This window comes from Perna viridis, chromosome 1, assembly GCF_037379345.1.
Source record: "Perna viridis isolate PV_CMFRI_1.1 ecotype Kerala chromosome 1, ASM3737934v1, whole genome shotgun sequence".
In the NCBI taxonomy this organism is placed as follows: Eukaryota; Metazoa; Mollusca; class Bivalvia; order Mytilida; family Mytilidae; genus Perna; species Perna viridis.
In genome coordinates this window covers 3,904,907-3,922,978 of record NC_142445.1, presented here as the reverse complement: position 1 = coordinate 3,922,978, position 18,072 = coordinate 3,904,907, and the positions used below count along the sequence as shown (strand labels likewise).

At 32.5% G+C, this 18,072-nt stretch overlaps 1 protein-coding gene across 1 annotated transcript; it reads left to right on the top strand.

Moving 5' to 3' along the window:
• Nucleotides 1-22: 22 nt before the first annotated feature.
• Nucleotides 23-14,868, top strand: LOC148626897 (RNA polymerase II-associated protein 3-like). The gene is made up of 10 exons (XM_088557943.1): nucleotides 23-295; nucleotides 5,131-5,256; nucleotides 5,968-6,084; nucleotides 6,958-7,085; nucleotides 8,037-8,229; nucleotides 8,812-8,913; nucleotides 11,507-11,905; nucleotides 13,713-13,810; nucleotides 14,377-14,471; nucleotides 14,734-14,868. The coding sequence occupies exons 1-10, from the start codon at nucleotides 134-136 to the stop codon at nucleotides 14,823-14,825; spliced, it is 1,512 nt and encodes a 503-aa protein (XP_088414069.1). The 5' UTR covers nucleotides 23-133; the 3' UTR covers nucleotides 14,826-14,868.
• The last annotated feature ends 3,204 nt before the right edge of the window (nucleotides 14,869-18,072 follow it).

The following is an 18,072-nucleotide window of genomic DNA, read 5'->3' as shown; positions in this document are numbered from 1 at the left end:
TTGTTTACATTGGAAACAAATCTACGCATGCGTCAACATGTCTGCGCCCATGTTTCGTTGATTTCAATATATCCCTGTATCCTATCTACAAATTTAAGTTTTATCGTAACGAGAAAGAGGACCAAGAAGTAAAATGGCTGTTTCAGATCACGAAACAAAAATGTTTACTCTCCAGCAGCAAGTTCGTCAAAATCAGTCTGAATTAGAAGACTTTCTGAAGGAAATGAACAGTTGGGAAGATGACATAAAGCAAAAAGAATCAAATGTTATGAAACAAAAACCAGGAAAATCAGATGTAATTATTTGTTTTGTTTCGTTTTTGTTGCATTAGCTCTTTTTCAACTGAAAAAATCTGGAGTTATAGTATACAGACATTGTGTCTCATAGCATAGGAGGTGCCCCCCCCGTGCAAGTCCGGGTGTTAAAAGAATAGGTCTGCAGCAGTGCTAAGCTTGTATAGGCAACTAAATACTGCTCAGGAACCTAGCCGGGGGCTAGGCGCTCTGCCCACAGAGCAACTGGGATGTGTGCCCCAGGTGGTGGAATGGGGATACCCCTGGCATGTTACATGCTGGGGTTGTCAGGCTATAATACGGAAAACCTGACTGCAAACCATAGTGGTGCACTGTGTTGGGAAAGATGTCACGTTCCTCGCACGTTAAAGAACCCTGCTGTGGTATTCGATAGGAGTAGGAACCTTTGCGCTCCGCCACAGGAGGCTAAATTGCCTGACCCTGCCCATCCCCCTTTTTCTAGTGGCAATCAAAATTTGTCGACCCTATTATCCTTGTGTCCCATCCTTTTTTCATTTCATCATCATTTCATGTTCATTTTATCATCCATTTCATGTTCATCGTCTGAATATAGCTGAAATATTGCTGCTCGGACGTTAAACCCCAAACAAACATAGAAGGTGCATACATGCCAACCTATTTGGAACCAAAAGTGGTAGGGGGGTTTGCCCCCTCCCAGAAAATATTTTTATCCTGGAATCAAACTGCTGCATCTTGGGCACATTTTGGAGAATAAAAGACACCTGATAAGGGGAGTGCAAACTTACCATTTTGTTCATGATATTTGCCCATCTCCCCGATGTTTTTTTACAATGAAGAAAAATACTATTCAGCTGGGCATATTTTTGGAAGAAGAAAGGACAAAATATAAAAACTATTCCACAGTAGAAATTTACTATTGTTTATATTTGTTCCCTGAATTTTTTTTCAAGTGAGCTAATAGCCGCAAAGGAACAAAGAATAAGGAGGGTGAAGAAAATTTAATATCAAACATTAAATTTAGAACAATCTACTTCCGTCATGAAATACTGATTAATGATTAAGTCCCTGGAACGTAGCGGACTTTGTCTTCTTAAGGAGTTCTTCCGAAGGCTTCCAGTAGAAGCAATTGGTATCTTTTAAAATATTGATCTTGCTTGTCAAAATACTTATTTAAATAGCCAATGAAAAGGTTGGGGTATATACTATGTTGGACATGCGTTTCACTCCACTTAATTTAACTCCCCCAGTAATGGTAAAGTTGTCATATTATGGACTTCACCACAATGTAGAGTTAAATTAAATAAAGATGAAAAAAAATCTGTAGAAAAGTTTCTGAAGTGGGTAGGCGGTAGAAGCACTAGAAAAGTGGTAGGGTTGGCATGTATGGAGGTGGACTCTAATCCCAAAATGGGATTAGGGTTCCCCGGGCCCATTGGCTAGCTTTCTACTCATCTCTGCTATAAAAGGTTCTGGCCACAGAATTTTATTAGCCATAGTACATCTTGGTCATAGTTTTCAATATGTATTCAGTTAATATGATTAGTTTAAAAACATGTTTTTCCCTTTTGGTTCATCATGTAATATATTCATAATTGTCAACATGTTTTCTTTTGTGGTTAACATGCATGTGTTAAAGTGTTTTTTTCATAACTGGAGATTTGGCTTGAAAACTGGAGGTTTTTTATCTGTTTTTTTTCTGACATACATGTAACAAATAAATGTGTGAAGATTATGGAAAACCTCAGTCATATATACAGTACACCCAAAGAGTATAGATTCTTAAACTCACATTTCAGAGTCGCTTTTCGGAGTGACTCCAGGAAATTTCTAAAAATGCCATAAAAATTCTTGAGTGATCTTGGCAAACTTCCTCTAAAAGGCAATAAAATATTCCAAGCTGGGGGGAGTTTTTTATTTCCCTGATTATCCTTTGAAGTACCACCTACATCCTATCTTACCTGTCAGGTGAACATGATTACAACACACATGGTAATAAAATACTTGGAGTGACTCCAAAATACTCCCAAAAAGACAATAAAATACTCCCAAATGGGAGAAATCACTTGGAGGATTTAGGAGTGGAGTCTGTAAAACTCTGTAATCCACTGGACACCGGAATAAAAGTACATGTGTAAGAGAATCCTCCCTCTCTGTGTGTAGTTTGTTTCCTTAAAAAAAATTTTTGATAATTTTAGAATTGGAATATATCTCCTTTTGTTTTCCTGTTTTGAATGTCAAAAGTTCACTTAATCATATGCTCAACCTTCAGTGAATATAGAACATAGAACATATTGTATTTTTTTCCAATTTAAAGGGTACACAAGGGGCTACATGTATATGGTTATTAACATTTAAAGAGAAAAAGAAACATTGATTAGACAGTAATGAACATTACAACTTACAGCATAATAACACTAAATACAAATCTAGAATTAAAGATAAGTATACATGTTTAATGTATCAAAAGACTACAGGTTTATTATAAATTTTCATAGATAAATTTTTGAAGTGCAGTTAGAATCTTGGGATTTTCAGATAAAAGTACTTGTACTTCGTAAATGAATAAATTTCTGTTCACCATCAAGATTATTGAAATATTTAACTTCATTTCTAATCAAATCAAACTAAACTTCCCTTGAAAGATCGAATTTGTATCAGATTATTTAAAAATGGACTTCATCTTCTATTTCTCCAGATTTACATTTTATACAAAAATGTTCATTTTTTGCCAATTTCAATTACTAATTTATGTGATGAAATCCACAATTTACAAATAGATCTTCTGATTCAAAATTCTGTGTTTCTTCATGCTCTCTTAAAGACTTGCATTTTTGTAATTAATAAGAGTCCTGTGGCTTGAGCATTTAATTTGTTAATTGAAGTTTGTAAGCCCTTTTTTTCCTTAATTGCATTCCTTGAGGTAAACTATTAAGGGAAATGTAATAAATATTCAAGAATGATGCTAAAAAGAGTGAAAAGATAGGTAATACACTGACAGGCATGTTATTAGTTTTTTTTACAAAGAGCTATTTTTCTTGTGTAAAGATGTTTCAGTCTGTCAAATTATAGCTCTACTAATCTAAGAAATGAGACAAATTTTGGGGTTTGAATACATTGATTTGTAGATAAGTATGACTATGGTCAATGTAATGTTCAGAAAGCGGTAGAATTTCTGCTTCCATGGTTGAACTGTAGAAAGGTTCTCATTTTGCTAGAAATGACTTACCAATTGGTAGGTTCACATGTATGGGTTAAATAGTTTTATTTAAGTTAAAAAAATGTCTTGGCATTAAATCTTGGCAACTGGAAGAAGTGGGACATATGCCAATAACATAATTAAACTGAACTGATGGTATATAGACTATAATTTGAAGGTAACAATATTAAAATAAGAATGTTTGCTTGAAAACAATATTAAAATATAATACATGTTTAGGCATTGAGAACTATTTAAGAATACCTGTATTGCAAAGGAGATGTTGACATTTTTCACATGACTTGTATTCTGTATTTGCTGTGGTATATATGTAGCAAGAAACAAGACAAAAGTGAAAGAAGATTAATTTTATTGGTGTGGTATATGTACACTACTATTATTCATTCAATTAGTGTCCAGTGGCCAAGCTCAATTTTCAGTTACTTTAATCAAATAAAATGTTAAGTTTAATGGAGAAAATACTCCTTAATAATATACTTTTACAAAACACTTTTTTGGGTAATGTAATCAAAATGGAATTGAAAAAGAATCTTAATTACAGCACTTTATCTCACATTAATAGATAACAAGTGATTACTAATGAAAATGTAATTGAGTAAAGTTGATTGTGATTACTGATTACATTACCCCAACCTTGCACATGAGTCACATTGCACTATGTGTTACCATGGTAAGACATGTGATTGCAGATCACACATGGAATTGACATGGTGAAGAATGACATGGCTTGGCATTTTGGGACCAGTAATTATTTGTCAATGTACATCAAAGATATAAAATATAATGAATGATAATAAATCTGTTCATCTTTATCTTTTTTTTCTAAATATACTTTTGATTAAATGTTCTTTTGTAATCTATAAATATGATTATACACTGACCTTTGTTTTACTTAAATGAGTTTATTTATACAAATTATGTAATATTTAAAATTCAGTATAATATTTTAAAATGTGTGGCTCGAACATACTGCATCCTCACAATGTTAGGGCTCTTGTGTCCACTTCTGTCCATGGGCACAAGTGGTCACTGGACATATGTTGTGAGGATGAACATACTGTGGCCGAGATATCTATAGCCAAAGTGACTATGGTCGAAATAACTTGCATTTATTGTCTTTTATCAAAAATAAATGCCTGTGATCTGATTGGTAGGTCTTTGTGATTGTCTTGTTGTCTAAGTGGGCAACACAATGCTTTAATATGAAGCAATGTTGACCACTGCACTTTCCCAAACAGTCTGAATCTTTTTTGACTCGGCATCCCTCCTCTTTTATATTTGGATAATGATATGTAGAATTGGGGGTGCGAACTATGTGCCATACTAAATGTTTTATTATTAGCCATACTGTGGTGTACTGCACTTCAAACCCTCTACTATTCTAATTATATTGATATATAATTAAAAATCTGCAGCAAAAAGCACTAAATGAGCATTAATTTGTCTTAATGTGTTACAATTACAAATTTGACATTCATTGAGATTGTTACATGACCAACGAATGTACAATAGAAACTTGAAGAGTCCAGTGCAGTGGAATTTAACTAATCCAGAGCAAGAAACAGTCACTATGTATTGCTATGTAAATGATATTTTACAGTATAGAATTTAGGATTTTTTATTTTTGATTTTCATCAGGACTTGCCACCAGTTAGAAACTGTATGTTTAAAAAGAAGAAGAAGAAAGTAAAGAAACCAGAAGATTTGGAGAAACCTAAAAGAATAAGTGGCTATGATTACAGAAAATGGGACAAATTTAATGTGGTATGGTTCAAATTATTTCTTACATATAGAGTGTATTGTGTGCCACTTTGCCAGGGTTGATATGTTTCCTCATGCACTTAAATTCTGGGCTGAAGAGTGTTTTGTGTGCCACTTTGCCAGGGTTAATACGTTTCCTCATGCACATAAATTCTTGGCTGTAGAGTGTTTTGTGAGCCACTTTGCCAGGGTTGATATGTTTCCTCATGCACATAAATTCTGAGCTGTAGAGTGTTTTGTGTGCCACTTTGTCAGGGTTAATATGTTTCTTCATGCACATAAATTCTGAGCTGTAGAGTGTTTTGTGTGCCACTTTGCCAGGGTTGATATGTTTCCTCATGAACATAAATTCTGAGCTGATATTTTTCATCCAGATGGGGTTGTTTTTTTGACATGTTCACCATATCCATTCTTGTTGTATTTTAGAATTATATATAAACACATATCATTTTTCAACTTATTAATTTCTGTCGGAAAGGAGTACCGGTAATTACATTTTGAAAAATAGATATGAAGGCATGTAAATACAATGGTAAAAACATCTATATTTTGAACTCCATTACAATATATTACAATGTATATCAGTAAATTATTACATTTCTGCTTAAAGTGGAACAAATTTTGTAAATATGCATACATGTACATAAATGAGATGATATTGAATTGGTAGATAACTACATTGTATTCTTCAAAAGTTGTTTTATTGATAAATAGGACAAAGAATTGGAAAAAATAGAAGACAAAGAAAAAAGTGAATCATCTGAGTATGAAACAGATGAAGAATGGGAAGTTGAAAGGAAGAAACACATGGCTGCTCTAGAGAAAGAAAAGGTTAGATACCAAACTAATATTACATGTATTAGAGCTCTGAAATAAAATATCTGCAAGGAAAAAGAGGCATGCAGTTACATATTTTAAATTACATATTATAAACTATGAGATATATAGAGCAGGATGATTTTTCTTCTTCAGCTCTAAAAGCTGTACAAAATTCTTCATTTTGCTAAAGTTACATGCAATTGTTTTTTGACTCTTTGTAGGGGAGTTATTGATTCAAAGAGTGAAATTAGGGTAATACGTTTTTCTGGATTTTTACTTCTCTTTTGATAACTAAAATAGATAGAATGAAACTTTCATTGATAAAATATACCCAGGGATACAAATATCATAAATGCACAGTTTCAAGTCTTTTTGTAGTTATATCCCCTTGGAGTATAAAATATTTGATGATTTTCCTTGATTTTAACTTCTTTTATGAAAACTTTTGATCAATAGAGAGAAAGTTTGTATTGATGAAATGATTTTTATGACCTGGCCTTCAAATATCGTTTAAAGTGGAAGTTGTATTGCAACTTTTTTAGTCTTCTTGTAGGAGGTATTCAATCATTTTTTTTAATATGAAAATATTCTTTATCCAAATTAGGGTTTTTCACTTAAGATTTGCTATATATGACACTGTCTGCACCATCTATGTGAGACTGGTAAGAGTAGTTAAGGACATTAAAAAATTCCACCATCGTTGTATGTCTGCTAATAATAGCTTGAAGCACAACTTAAAGAATAACCATTTTACAGTCTGCTGTCATTTGTGATGTGCTACTTGAAGTTAGGATGCCAAATATTATTCTATTACAAAAAATTTCAAAGGAAGGCTTTTCAGCTTAGTTGAATGTCTCATTGAGGTTTACAGTTTTGTTATTTCAGGGTAATGACTGTTTCAAGAGGAAGGATTATGGACTTGCTATAGAGGCTTACACAAAAGCTATAGAACTGGACCCTGTGAATGCTATCTTACCTGCTAATAGGGCTATGGCTCTGCTGAAGCAAGAAAAGTAAATATTGTCAACATAGTGCAAACATCTTAAAAAATAAAACCTCTGGAAATGGTCAGAATGCCACTCATTGACAGAATTTTTGTTTTAATTGTCTTATGATCATTTGCCTATTTTTGACAAAAAAGATATGTTGTCCTTATTCAATATCTGTGTTATACACAAAAAGTCAAAAGCATCGTTACTGTCTAAACATCCTGTGTCTCATGCAGTCCCTTTTATTAATTTGAGAATGTTCAGTGTGCAGTCACCTGTGAACTCATAAATCTGTCAAATTGTTTTATTATTTCACACTTGCATTTGTAATTTGTTTATTCATTAAAGATTGGTAGGGTTTCTCTATTTTTTTACACAATTAATACTTTGTTTGCAAATTTATTTACAACAAAACTATGTCAATAAAATGTTGTTGAGAATATAAATTGGGAAATCAAACCATGTTTATTGACACAAAGCATTGTAAAGAGGTCTCCTTCTTGTGGCATTTAATGTTCAGATTGCAAAAACAGTTTTAAATTGTATCAGTCCTTCGTTTTTCAATATTACAAGGAATATTATTTTTAGGTCAAAGACAAGGCTGTTCAAAACTTTGAATTTGTTAGGCTAACATAGCATAAAATTTGTTGTTTGCTTCTGACCTAGATCAGCATGATTTTGGTCAGTTGAAAAATCATCAGAAAATACTGTTTGTTGTCACAATCTTAATTAAATTTTACAAAAATATTTTGAAAAATGATGCAAACCAGAAATATGGATATCAATGACAAAAACAAATACTTGTCTTTGAAAACTTACAAAAAATGACTGAAATTGATTGAAATAGTTTCTGAAGTCTGGGTCAAAAGAGTATTGCTTCTAACAAATAATGTGTGATTCAAAAGTAATGCATCTTAACATTCAGATTTGAAGGGTTAAAATTTCTACTACAACAAAATTTTAACTATTTCTCAGGTATGCAGCAGCAGAAGCAGACTGCTTACATGCTCTCACTTTGGATCCTCTTTATGTCAAGGCTTACCTCAGACTTGGAGCTGCTAGATTTGAATTAAAGAAACTAGATTTAGCTAAAGAAGCTTTTGAGAAAGCACTGAAGTTAGAGCCTCAAAACAAAACAGCCCAGAAGGAACTAGAGAGAATTGAAAAGGTAATAATTTTAACTAAATCATGCACTAAATATACAAGAAAATACTACTAAATATCAGTATTATAACATTTGTAGATCTAATTTGAAATGCCTGAATGCTACCGGTACTAAATATCAGTATTTTAACATGTGTAGATCTAACATGAAGTTCCAGAATGCTACCGGTACTAAATATCAGTATTATAACATGTGTAGATCTAACATGAAGTGCCTGTTATTTATAGCTTAAGATAATGTAGTAACATCGCACACTGTTGAATTGCAGTTGTAAAATATAAAGTATGGTTAATTAAGAAGGTTTGGGAGAATGGTTATGGAAAAAAAGTTTTTAACTAGCCTTAAACACTACTTAGGTGGGTATGTTACTAGTCCTTATTATAGACAGGATGACTTAGGTGGGTATGTTACTAGTCCTTATTATAGACAGGATGACTTAGTGCAAGTGTTAAACCCTGTAAATTTAATTACTGGTAAATGCATGTACATTGAAATCATACTTTTGTTGTTTATGAAACATATAATGTCATTTTTTTATCAAAGTACAAAATGTATTAAAATATTTGCTGTTTATTTGTGTATTAGGAATTGACGAAAGATAAGATGGTGGAACAGAAAGAGGCAACAAAGTCTCCCGATGAAGGGCTCGTAAAACCAATAACTAAACCTCCCAATCAGAGATCACAGGTAAAAATATATCAATATCTCCCAATCAGAGATCACATGTAAAAATATATCAATATTTCCCAGTCAGAGGTCACAGGTAAAAATTTATAAAAATCTTCCAGTCAGTGGTCACAGGTGAAAATATACCAAAACCTCCCAATCAGAGATCACATGTAAAATATATATCAAAATCTCCCAGTCAGAGATCACAGGTAAGTATATATATGTCGAAATCTCCCAGTCGGAAATCACATGTAAATATATATCAAAATCTCCCAGTCAAAGATCACAGGTAAAAATATACCATAATCTCCCAATCAGAGATCACAGGTAAAAATATATAAAAATCTCCCAATCAGAGATCACTGGTAAAAATATACCAAAACCTCCCAATCAGAGGTCACGGGTGAAAATATACCAAAACCTCCCAATGAGAGAGAGATCACAGGTAGAAAGATATTGAAGTATATTGTTATTGAAGTTTTCTATTCTGACCACAAATACTTTTTTGGTCAGTGCTAAAAAATAATGAAAAACAAATTTCAGTGCCTTTTGATTTTTGAAAAAGCAATTTTTAGATTCACTGATATTCTATACTCACTGATAGACCCTACATAGTGAATTTTTTTGGTTTTAAAGCTATTTGTCATGGAAACCAAAACAGTGTCCATAAGAAGAAACTAGGAAAGCAAACATTACTGAAAGATATCTTCTTGTTACCAATCTAAGAAACCATATGATTAAAATATAAACCAAGTTGCCAAATAAGAAGTTGATATGGATTGAGTCTATAACCAAATCCAATGATATTTTCATTCTCTTAAAATATCAAGTGGTTGTGATATGTAGTTACAGAGGAAAATTATTACAAACATTCTTTACTCCAATCATAGGGCCAAAATATAAATGAAAGAGTAATCAAGGGAACTAAGGTTATAGGGGTAATCAAAAGAATGCAATCCAGGGACAGAGACCAGACATGGAAAACAGACATACACAACAAAGAACATAAAGTAACTAAAATCATACATACAAAGTAATAAAAGCAAATGAGCAACTCGGACTCCACTAAAAACTTGGAGCATGGACCAGGTGCACCGGTAGGGTAAGCGTCCTCTGCTTTTCTAGAAACACCCGCCGAGTTGCTCATAAAAAGTCAAGTCGGGGGTAGACAAACGAGGGAAGAAAAACTATGACCCGTTGAATAAATCAGTTTTCATTGTGCTGATGGATACACCATAACGATCCACGAGTTCATGATGACGACCATAAAACTTCTGTAGTGATGACTTCAATCTTGTAGTAACATAACCCTGTTCCAGAAGCCTATTTGTTAGAGTTCTAGCGCAATACAAAAAGTCTGCGTAGTCTCAGCAAGCTCTGGCATAATGTATGAGTTGTGATATGAATACTCCATACTCATGTGCTGAAGGGATGTTGCCACAGATGAAAGGAAAGTTGACAATTCTGAATGAAAAGTCATCACGTTTGTCGTAAAATTTGGTCAATAGTTTTCCTTTAGTATCCTTTATCTCAAGTTTTTTGGGGAAGATGTGATGTATCAAATCCCCGAAATTTGGATTGTTTAAAGATAATGCATCATCTATATAGCAGAAACTGAGATTAAAGCATCTAGCCAAACGATATTCTTTCTTTCGGGTCAAATCAGCTATAAAGTCAGCCTCATAAGAGTGAAGGAATAGGTCAGCAAGTAAAGGAGCACAATTTGTTCCCATTGGAATGCCGACCGTTTGTTGAAAAACACGTCCACCACACTGGACAAATATGTTGTCGATTAAAAATTCCAGCATTTTGTAAACATCTTCCCCTGTATATTTGGAAGATGATTTGGAATTATTTCTTACAAAGTATGAGGAATCTCTACCAAGAACTATGTATTTGTATCTAGGTGTACCATCTTTTTTGGATTAACATGATGTATAATGTTTTAAGTCAGGATTTCAATTGAGTATGGGGAATAGAAGTATACAGTGTTGAAGTCATCAAACAGGAAGTTGATGTTACTTATGTGTGGACACAAATCCCATTCTCATGATATAGTATACCTAGCTTCCATCAACATATCTAGTGGCTTTGGTAACCGTAAGAAGCTGCAGAGAAACTGTAACAAAAAAAAGATGGACACTGATGAACATCTTGATTTTATGTAACTAAATGTTACCACTGTTATTGCACATTATTGCTGAATGTATCAACCACTAGTGGTATTAATATCATGTCATTTACTGTTTATATACTAAGTCATTTCCTCTTAAGGATTTTCAATCATTTGAAAGATGAACAACATGTCATCTGAAATGTGAATTAACTTAGTATGGAGAATCAGTATGCTATATCAGATTTTGGAGTTCTAGACTTTTTTTGTTGTGCTCACTCGCTTAAAATGTCTGTCTTGATTGCTGATATTTTTTCTGTATCAACATATACATCAATATCAGTAATTATGAGATGTAATTTTTAAATGATAAATATGTACTTGGGTATTTGTCCTTGCATCTAAAGGACAATATTCTCCATATTCTGATAAGAGTTTTTTTTCACTAGTTTTACATGTGTTCTACAGAAATGATTGTAAGTTTTGTTGTTTTCATAGAAACCTTTGTTGAGGGTACACATAGAAGAAATTGGTGGTGATAGCAACACTCAAAGAAAAGCTGCCATAGAGGAAGTACAAAAATCTCAAAGTGAGGCTAAAAGACAAATTACATCAAAAGACAATCAAATGTTTGAGAAATTTACGAGTGGGGAGTCAAAAAGTACTGTAAAAAATCAGATTGGCCACCAAGACTATTCAAAGTCTTCAGTCTGTGATAAAAATTCAAGTACTAATAATACAAGTGTCAAGTTAGATTTAAAGAGCTTAAGTGATAAATCTGAAGAATCCAAATCAGTGTCACCCAGAAGTTTGCCAATTCCACAATCATCTTTCCAGTTCCAAACAGATTATAAAGTGCTGAAGAATGACTTGCAGTCATTTTATTGTTATGTTCGGGTAAGTAATCATTATCTTGTATGTTTGAGAAAAGTAAAGACCTCGTAGTTTTATCAGTTTCAGAGGCAAACAGGCTCATCATTTGCTTCTTTACTCTCTATCTTAAAAACCTGCTTTAAATTATTTAATTAGTATTAGCCAAAATCCTTTGGTTTACCACAAATGTTAAAAATGGAAAAGAAAGTTAAGTCAGTCTACCATGTAAGAATTCTATAGGGTTGTTTTTTGTGATTGTTTAACAGTTTGTTGTCTTCATTGACTGGCATCTGTAGACATTTAATTGTCTTGACAACTTGAGTATAAGATGGTGGATCTGTTTGACATAATACGACAAGGTGCCATATCACATAAGGATCGCTTGGATTAATTTTGATGGTTGTGACTGTAACCATTAAATAACCAAGGACCAAAAAAGGACTTATTTGGTATTTTGTTGTCAGTTTGTTCTTTTTGAAAAGACTTATCTTTTTGGAGATGTAGGGGTACGAAATAAGGTTCCTTATCATTAATTATGAAAATCCCTGCCTGCATTCATCAAATCAGATAACAGATTGTATCACTTATGGTTTTTGAGTAATAAGGGGCCAAAATGGGCCACACCTCAAAAATAAACTTTTACATTTTTGGTATGATCTTGAAAATGTATTGTATTAGATTCATTATGGAAATTCCTGCCTGAATTTTTCAATCAGATATCAGATATATTTTATTTTGAACTACAGGAATTGAAGATGTTTGATAAGCACTCATAAAGCAGACCTTCTTTCAACTTTAATTGAATTTCAATCAATTTTTTGTTTTTGTAATATTGTGTCCAAACCAGTTGCTGTGTCCTTAATGAACTGTAAGTCACTATGTTTAAGTGTATCGGAAACTAATAATGTATTAACGCCTTTCCCAAGTGAACAGAAGTCAACATGCTGTGGTCATATCATGCTGTATTGAGAGAATCTGTTTATTAATTCTTTTATGGGTGATTTATATTTTTTCTATCATAAATGAGAAGAAATTGTTGAATTGTTTATTGTGTGTTTTGCTATTGAATCATACAATTCCTCTTTAATTACACATGTATGTATAGATTGCTTATATAAAGTTATGAATGCATTTCTTCCAAATACAAAAATTCTACAAAAGTATTGATTTTTAACACTATAGAATGCTTATCATTTTTTAAAACCGTGAAAGTTGATGTCCTCGAATATGTCTACTTGACAGAATTCGTGAATATTAGCAACCAAGAAAATTAATACATTTACAGTAGCTTTAGTGTAAAAGTTTGGAAATAAAAAATCAGAGAGACAGTAGATGTTATGTCTTATAAACTGTATGCAAGTTGAAGACTTCATACTGTTTGACTTTAAATATTGTAATATATTATGATAAACCCTCATGTAGGACAACCCCTTGTGGCAGTTATCTCACCTTTGTTATCATGGAAATAAAGAAACAATGCCTTGCCTTCCTATCATGTTTCATTAAAATCCATTTAGTGGTTATGAGGCACTGAGCTTACAATTTAATGTATTTAACCTGTGAAACCCTGAAGTAAGATTGCCTCCCTTTGCTGGACTGGGAAAACTAAAACATCTTTCTTCATGCTTTTTTTCATACAATGCATAACCTTTCTATACAATTTCTTAAAAAATCCATTTAGAGTGATTATTATAAACTAAAAAGATATGTGCAATGGACAGAGGGATATACTAACAAATAGGGTTATTTCTATATACCCCCAAATTGCTTTTTGGGTATAAAACATGAAATAATTCCTTTAAAACTGACTGAATATTTTTTTATTTTACAGAAAATTGACCCAGAAGACTATCCCAAATTGTTCGGCCAGTTCTTAGATGCTGAGATCTTACTCAATATGCTAAATACATTTAAAAATTTCTTTATTCCGTAAGTATATTTAATTCTTAATGTGCATGTGTTAAAATGTTTTACAAATTTTATCTGAACACATGACATAATGTTCATCCATCTGTTATGTAACAGAAAACTTAGTTTGGAATGGATTAAAGATATGCACTTTCTTTTTTTGTTTTGATTTATGTAATCTAAAGAAACTCAGATACTTACGACATAATGCAAAGAGTACTCAAGGGAACCATGATCATGATCAGAAATCAAAAGAATGAAATCCAAGGATAAAGACTACTCAGGGGAAACACACACACACACACACACCAAAGAACATGAAATAACCAAAATAAAACATACAAAGAAATAAAAGTAAATAAACAACTCAAACTCCACCAAAAGCTTGGATTATGGATCAAGTAATGCAATATATGTCAAATATATTATTCACTGAACAGTTTGGTTTAGAGCATACCTTGTTTTGTTTTGTTTAATTTGAAGGCCAAAATGATACTGGCCTTTTTTAATTTCATGTCTATTCAACTTATTACAAACTGTAAGCATAACTTATATTGAATGTAAATTAGTTTTCTGTGACCTTTCAGGTCCGAAGAGGATTTCTATTCACATATGTGTTGTTTAGCAAAGGTCAAAAGATTCAACATGACTGTCATGTTTTTCTCCAAGAAGGAGCAAGGAGGTATTAGTATTTTATTGAGAAGCATTTAGAAAATTTTTAAATTCCAGTTTTTGGCTTTGACAAAGTAACCAAATATGTGATCTGTGTATGCATTCCAAGGAGCTGTTTATGAATTAAGCTTGTTATTAACATTTTGTCACTTGAAAGTTTATCAAAACTTATTAAAAACATGTTAAAAGTAAAATCCAGCTTGATTTAAACTTTGAGATTCAACAGATGTTTACATACCATGCAAGTAACCATATTTTTTGTTTTATTACAGTAATCAGGGATCTTATGATTCATTTGGAGAAATCAGGAAAGGTGGAATCCACAGACATTCAAAAACTGAAGAAAATTTATGAAATTAGCTGATACATTGTACCATTGCAATAAAAGGCTTGATATTGACACAGTATTACATGTATTTGTACTTTTAATGTTAATATTAACGTTTGGAGAAGTGTATGCCATTATATATGATACATTCTAAAGATCTTTTAAAGCAATTGTATTGTTAAGGTTCAGCATGCAAATCACAGCTGAAATTGTATATGGCCACAAAAAAATTATATAATGGTGTGGCGCTGATATTTTGTGTGTTGTCATTCATAGGCACTTGGTTTTCATGCAATAACTTAAATCTTTATTGAATTTAATGAGGATGGTATTGATTGTAAGGGTTATGGCCCAACCTTGTTCTAATTAGGGACGAAAAACAAGCATTTCATAGAATTTAACATTTATAATTCCAGGATAGCATTTTGATGTCTACAATACGGTTTCAATATACAGTTTTATTCTATACCAAAATGGTTTAACTAAGGTTGCTTAGGGGAATATTTGATACATTAAGAAATGAAGGGCCAAACGCAAGCATTGTCCTGATGTTTGGACGATAATTTGATCATAAGTAAATGATCTCTTAAACTGTACAAGGTCCCATGCCACCAAGGGAAGGCTAGATTATTTTGGCATGTTGTAACTTGATCCAGTTATGAAATGAGAGTCAAATGGGGCTAGAAACAAACATTTTTCTGATGTATGGAAGATAATTTGAGTAGATGGGAATGGAGTTCTTTGAAATTGTATCATGAGGTGCCATACCCCCCCCCCTCTAAAAGGTTAAGGAGTAATAAAACTGGCAATGTAACATGTTATTGGTTAGCCATACTGTCTTATGACAGATAATTTCATATTTTAATTTTATTATAATATCTTAAGGAATCTTGGTTTGCTGTAAAAGGTATCATTTCAAATGTTTTCCCACCTTATAAAATCAATTCATCAATGTACCCATTTGAAACATTTAATCAATACTTCAATGGGTCATAGATTTCCTTCCCTCGTTTGTCTACCCCGGACTTGACTTTTTGTGAGCAACTCAGCAGGTGTTTCTAGAAAGGCAGAGGACGCTTACCTTACCGGTGCACCTGGTCCATGCTCCCAGTTTTTAGTGGAGTCCGAGTTGCTCATTTACTTTTGTTACTTTGTATGTATGATTTTAGTTACTTTATGTTCTTTGTTGTGTATGTCTGTTTTCCATGTCTGGTCTTTGTCCCTGGATTACATTCTTTGATTACCGTTATAACCTTGGTTCCCTTGATTACTCTGCTTTTCTAGAAACAACTGTCGAGTTGCTCAAAAAGTCAAGTCTGGGGTAGACAAACGAGGAAAGGAAAACTATGACAGTTTTCATGGCGCAGATGGATACACCATAACGATCCACGAGTTCATGATGATGGCCCTAAATCTTGTAATGATGACTTAAATCTTGTAGCAACATAACCCTGCTCCAGAAGCCTATTTGTTAGAGTTTTAGCGCAATACAAAAAGTCTGCGTAGTCTCATCAAGCTCTGGCATAACGAATGAGTTGTGATATTAACACTCCATACGCAGGTGCTGAAGGGATGTTGCCACAGATGAAAGGAAAGTTGACAATTTTGAATGAAAAGTCATCACGTTTGTCGTAAAGTTTGGTCAATAGTTTTCCTTTATCATCAATTTCAAAGTGAACCCTTTCTTGGAGTTATTTCCCTTTAACATCAATATCATTTTGAAGCTTGCATATTATGAGTCATTCAAAATGCTCTAGTGACTAAAATCCTTTCAATTGGATTACATCCCTCACCCAAGGTTTACTACCTTAACGTGAATAAAAACAGCTGGTTAATGTAGTTTTTGTTACCCTGACACCAAAGAAATATCTTAATCAGTAATAGTTTGATAATCTAGATCTAACAACCTCTCTTCAGTGGACAGGCTGTAAATTTAGCCTTTATGCATTAATTGGTATTTTAGTTAACTATTATTTCCCAGACATAATGATAATGCTTGTTTCTGGCCCCATTTTGGTCCCAAATTCTTAACAGTTCAAATCACAACCTCCAATATCAATCACTCCTTCCTTTGGTGGTGTGGCACCTTTTGGTATAATTTTTAAAAAATCATTTCACATTTACTCAAGTTATTATTTTCGGATATCACAAAAGTGTTTGTTTCTGGCCCCTTTTTGGCTCGTAATTCCTAAACAGTACAAGTCACATTCCCTAAAATCCATCTTGGCCTTCCTTTTGTGGTATGGCACCTTGTGGTACAATTTCATAGAGATCTATACACTTTTGATGAAGTTTTTTCCAAGACATCATGAAAATGCTTGTTTCTGGCCCCTTTTTGAGACTTAATTCTGAACCAGTTCAAGTGATAACCCCTTCAATCAATCCCATTCTTTCTTTTGTTGTATTGCATTTTGTATTATAATTTTAGGGAGAATCATTTACTTTTACTCAAGTTATTGTTTGGAAATCAGGTAAATGCTTGTTTCTGGTCCCTAATTTTTAAGCTTTTCAAGTCACAATCCCCTAAATCAGTCCCATCCTTCCTTTTATGGTAAGACGCCTGATAGTACAATTTCCTTGAGATCTATACACTCAAGTTACGGTCTGGATACAAAATAACTATTGACAAGGACAACTATGATGACAGTATGATGCCATTATACCACCACATCTTTTTGTGGTCATATTAAAAGGAAAAGCAAAATATTCTTTTGAATCAAATGAAACATCCAACTGCCCATCCTAGCACACTGGACCCTGCATTATGTCAGCTGCTGTCATAGGGAATACATGTATGGCAAGCCAAAGTGGACAAAAATGAGCATTTTCTAACATTAAAAAATGATTTTTTAATATAACAAATTCATTTTCTAATATTACAAATTGGATTTCTTATATCACAAAACACTTTTTTATTATTAAAAAATAAATCACTTTTTAATATTAAAAATTCAATTGAATTTCTAATATTAAAAAACTATTTTTGACTATTAGAAATTGATTTTCTAATATTAGAAAATGGATTTGTCGTATTCAATGATGATTTTTTAATATTAGAAAATTATTTTGTAACATTTAAAAATGTGACTGATTTTCTAATATCACAAATTCATTTTCTAATATTACAAATTCAATTTGTAATGTTACAAAATGTGTGATATTTTGTAATACATGGATTACTAAATCAGGAATTTGTAATATTAGAAAATGAATTTATAATATTAGAAAATGCATTTGCAATATTCGAAAATGATTTTTTTTTAATATTACAAATTCATTTTCT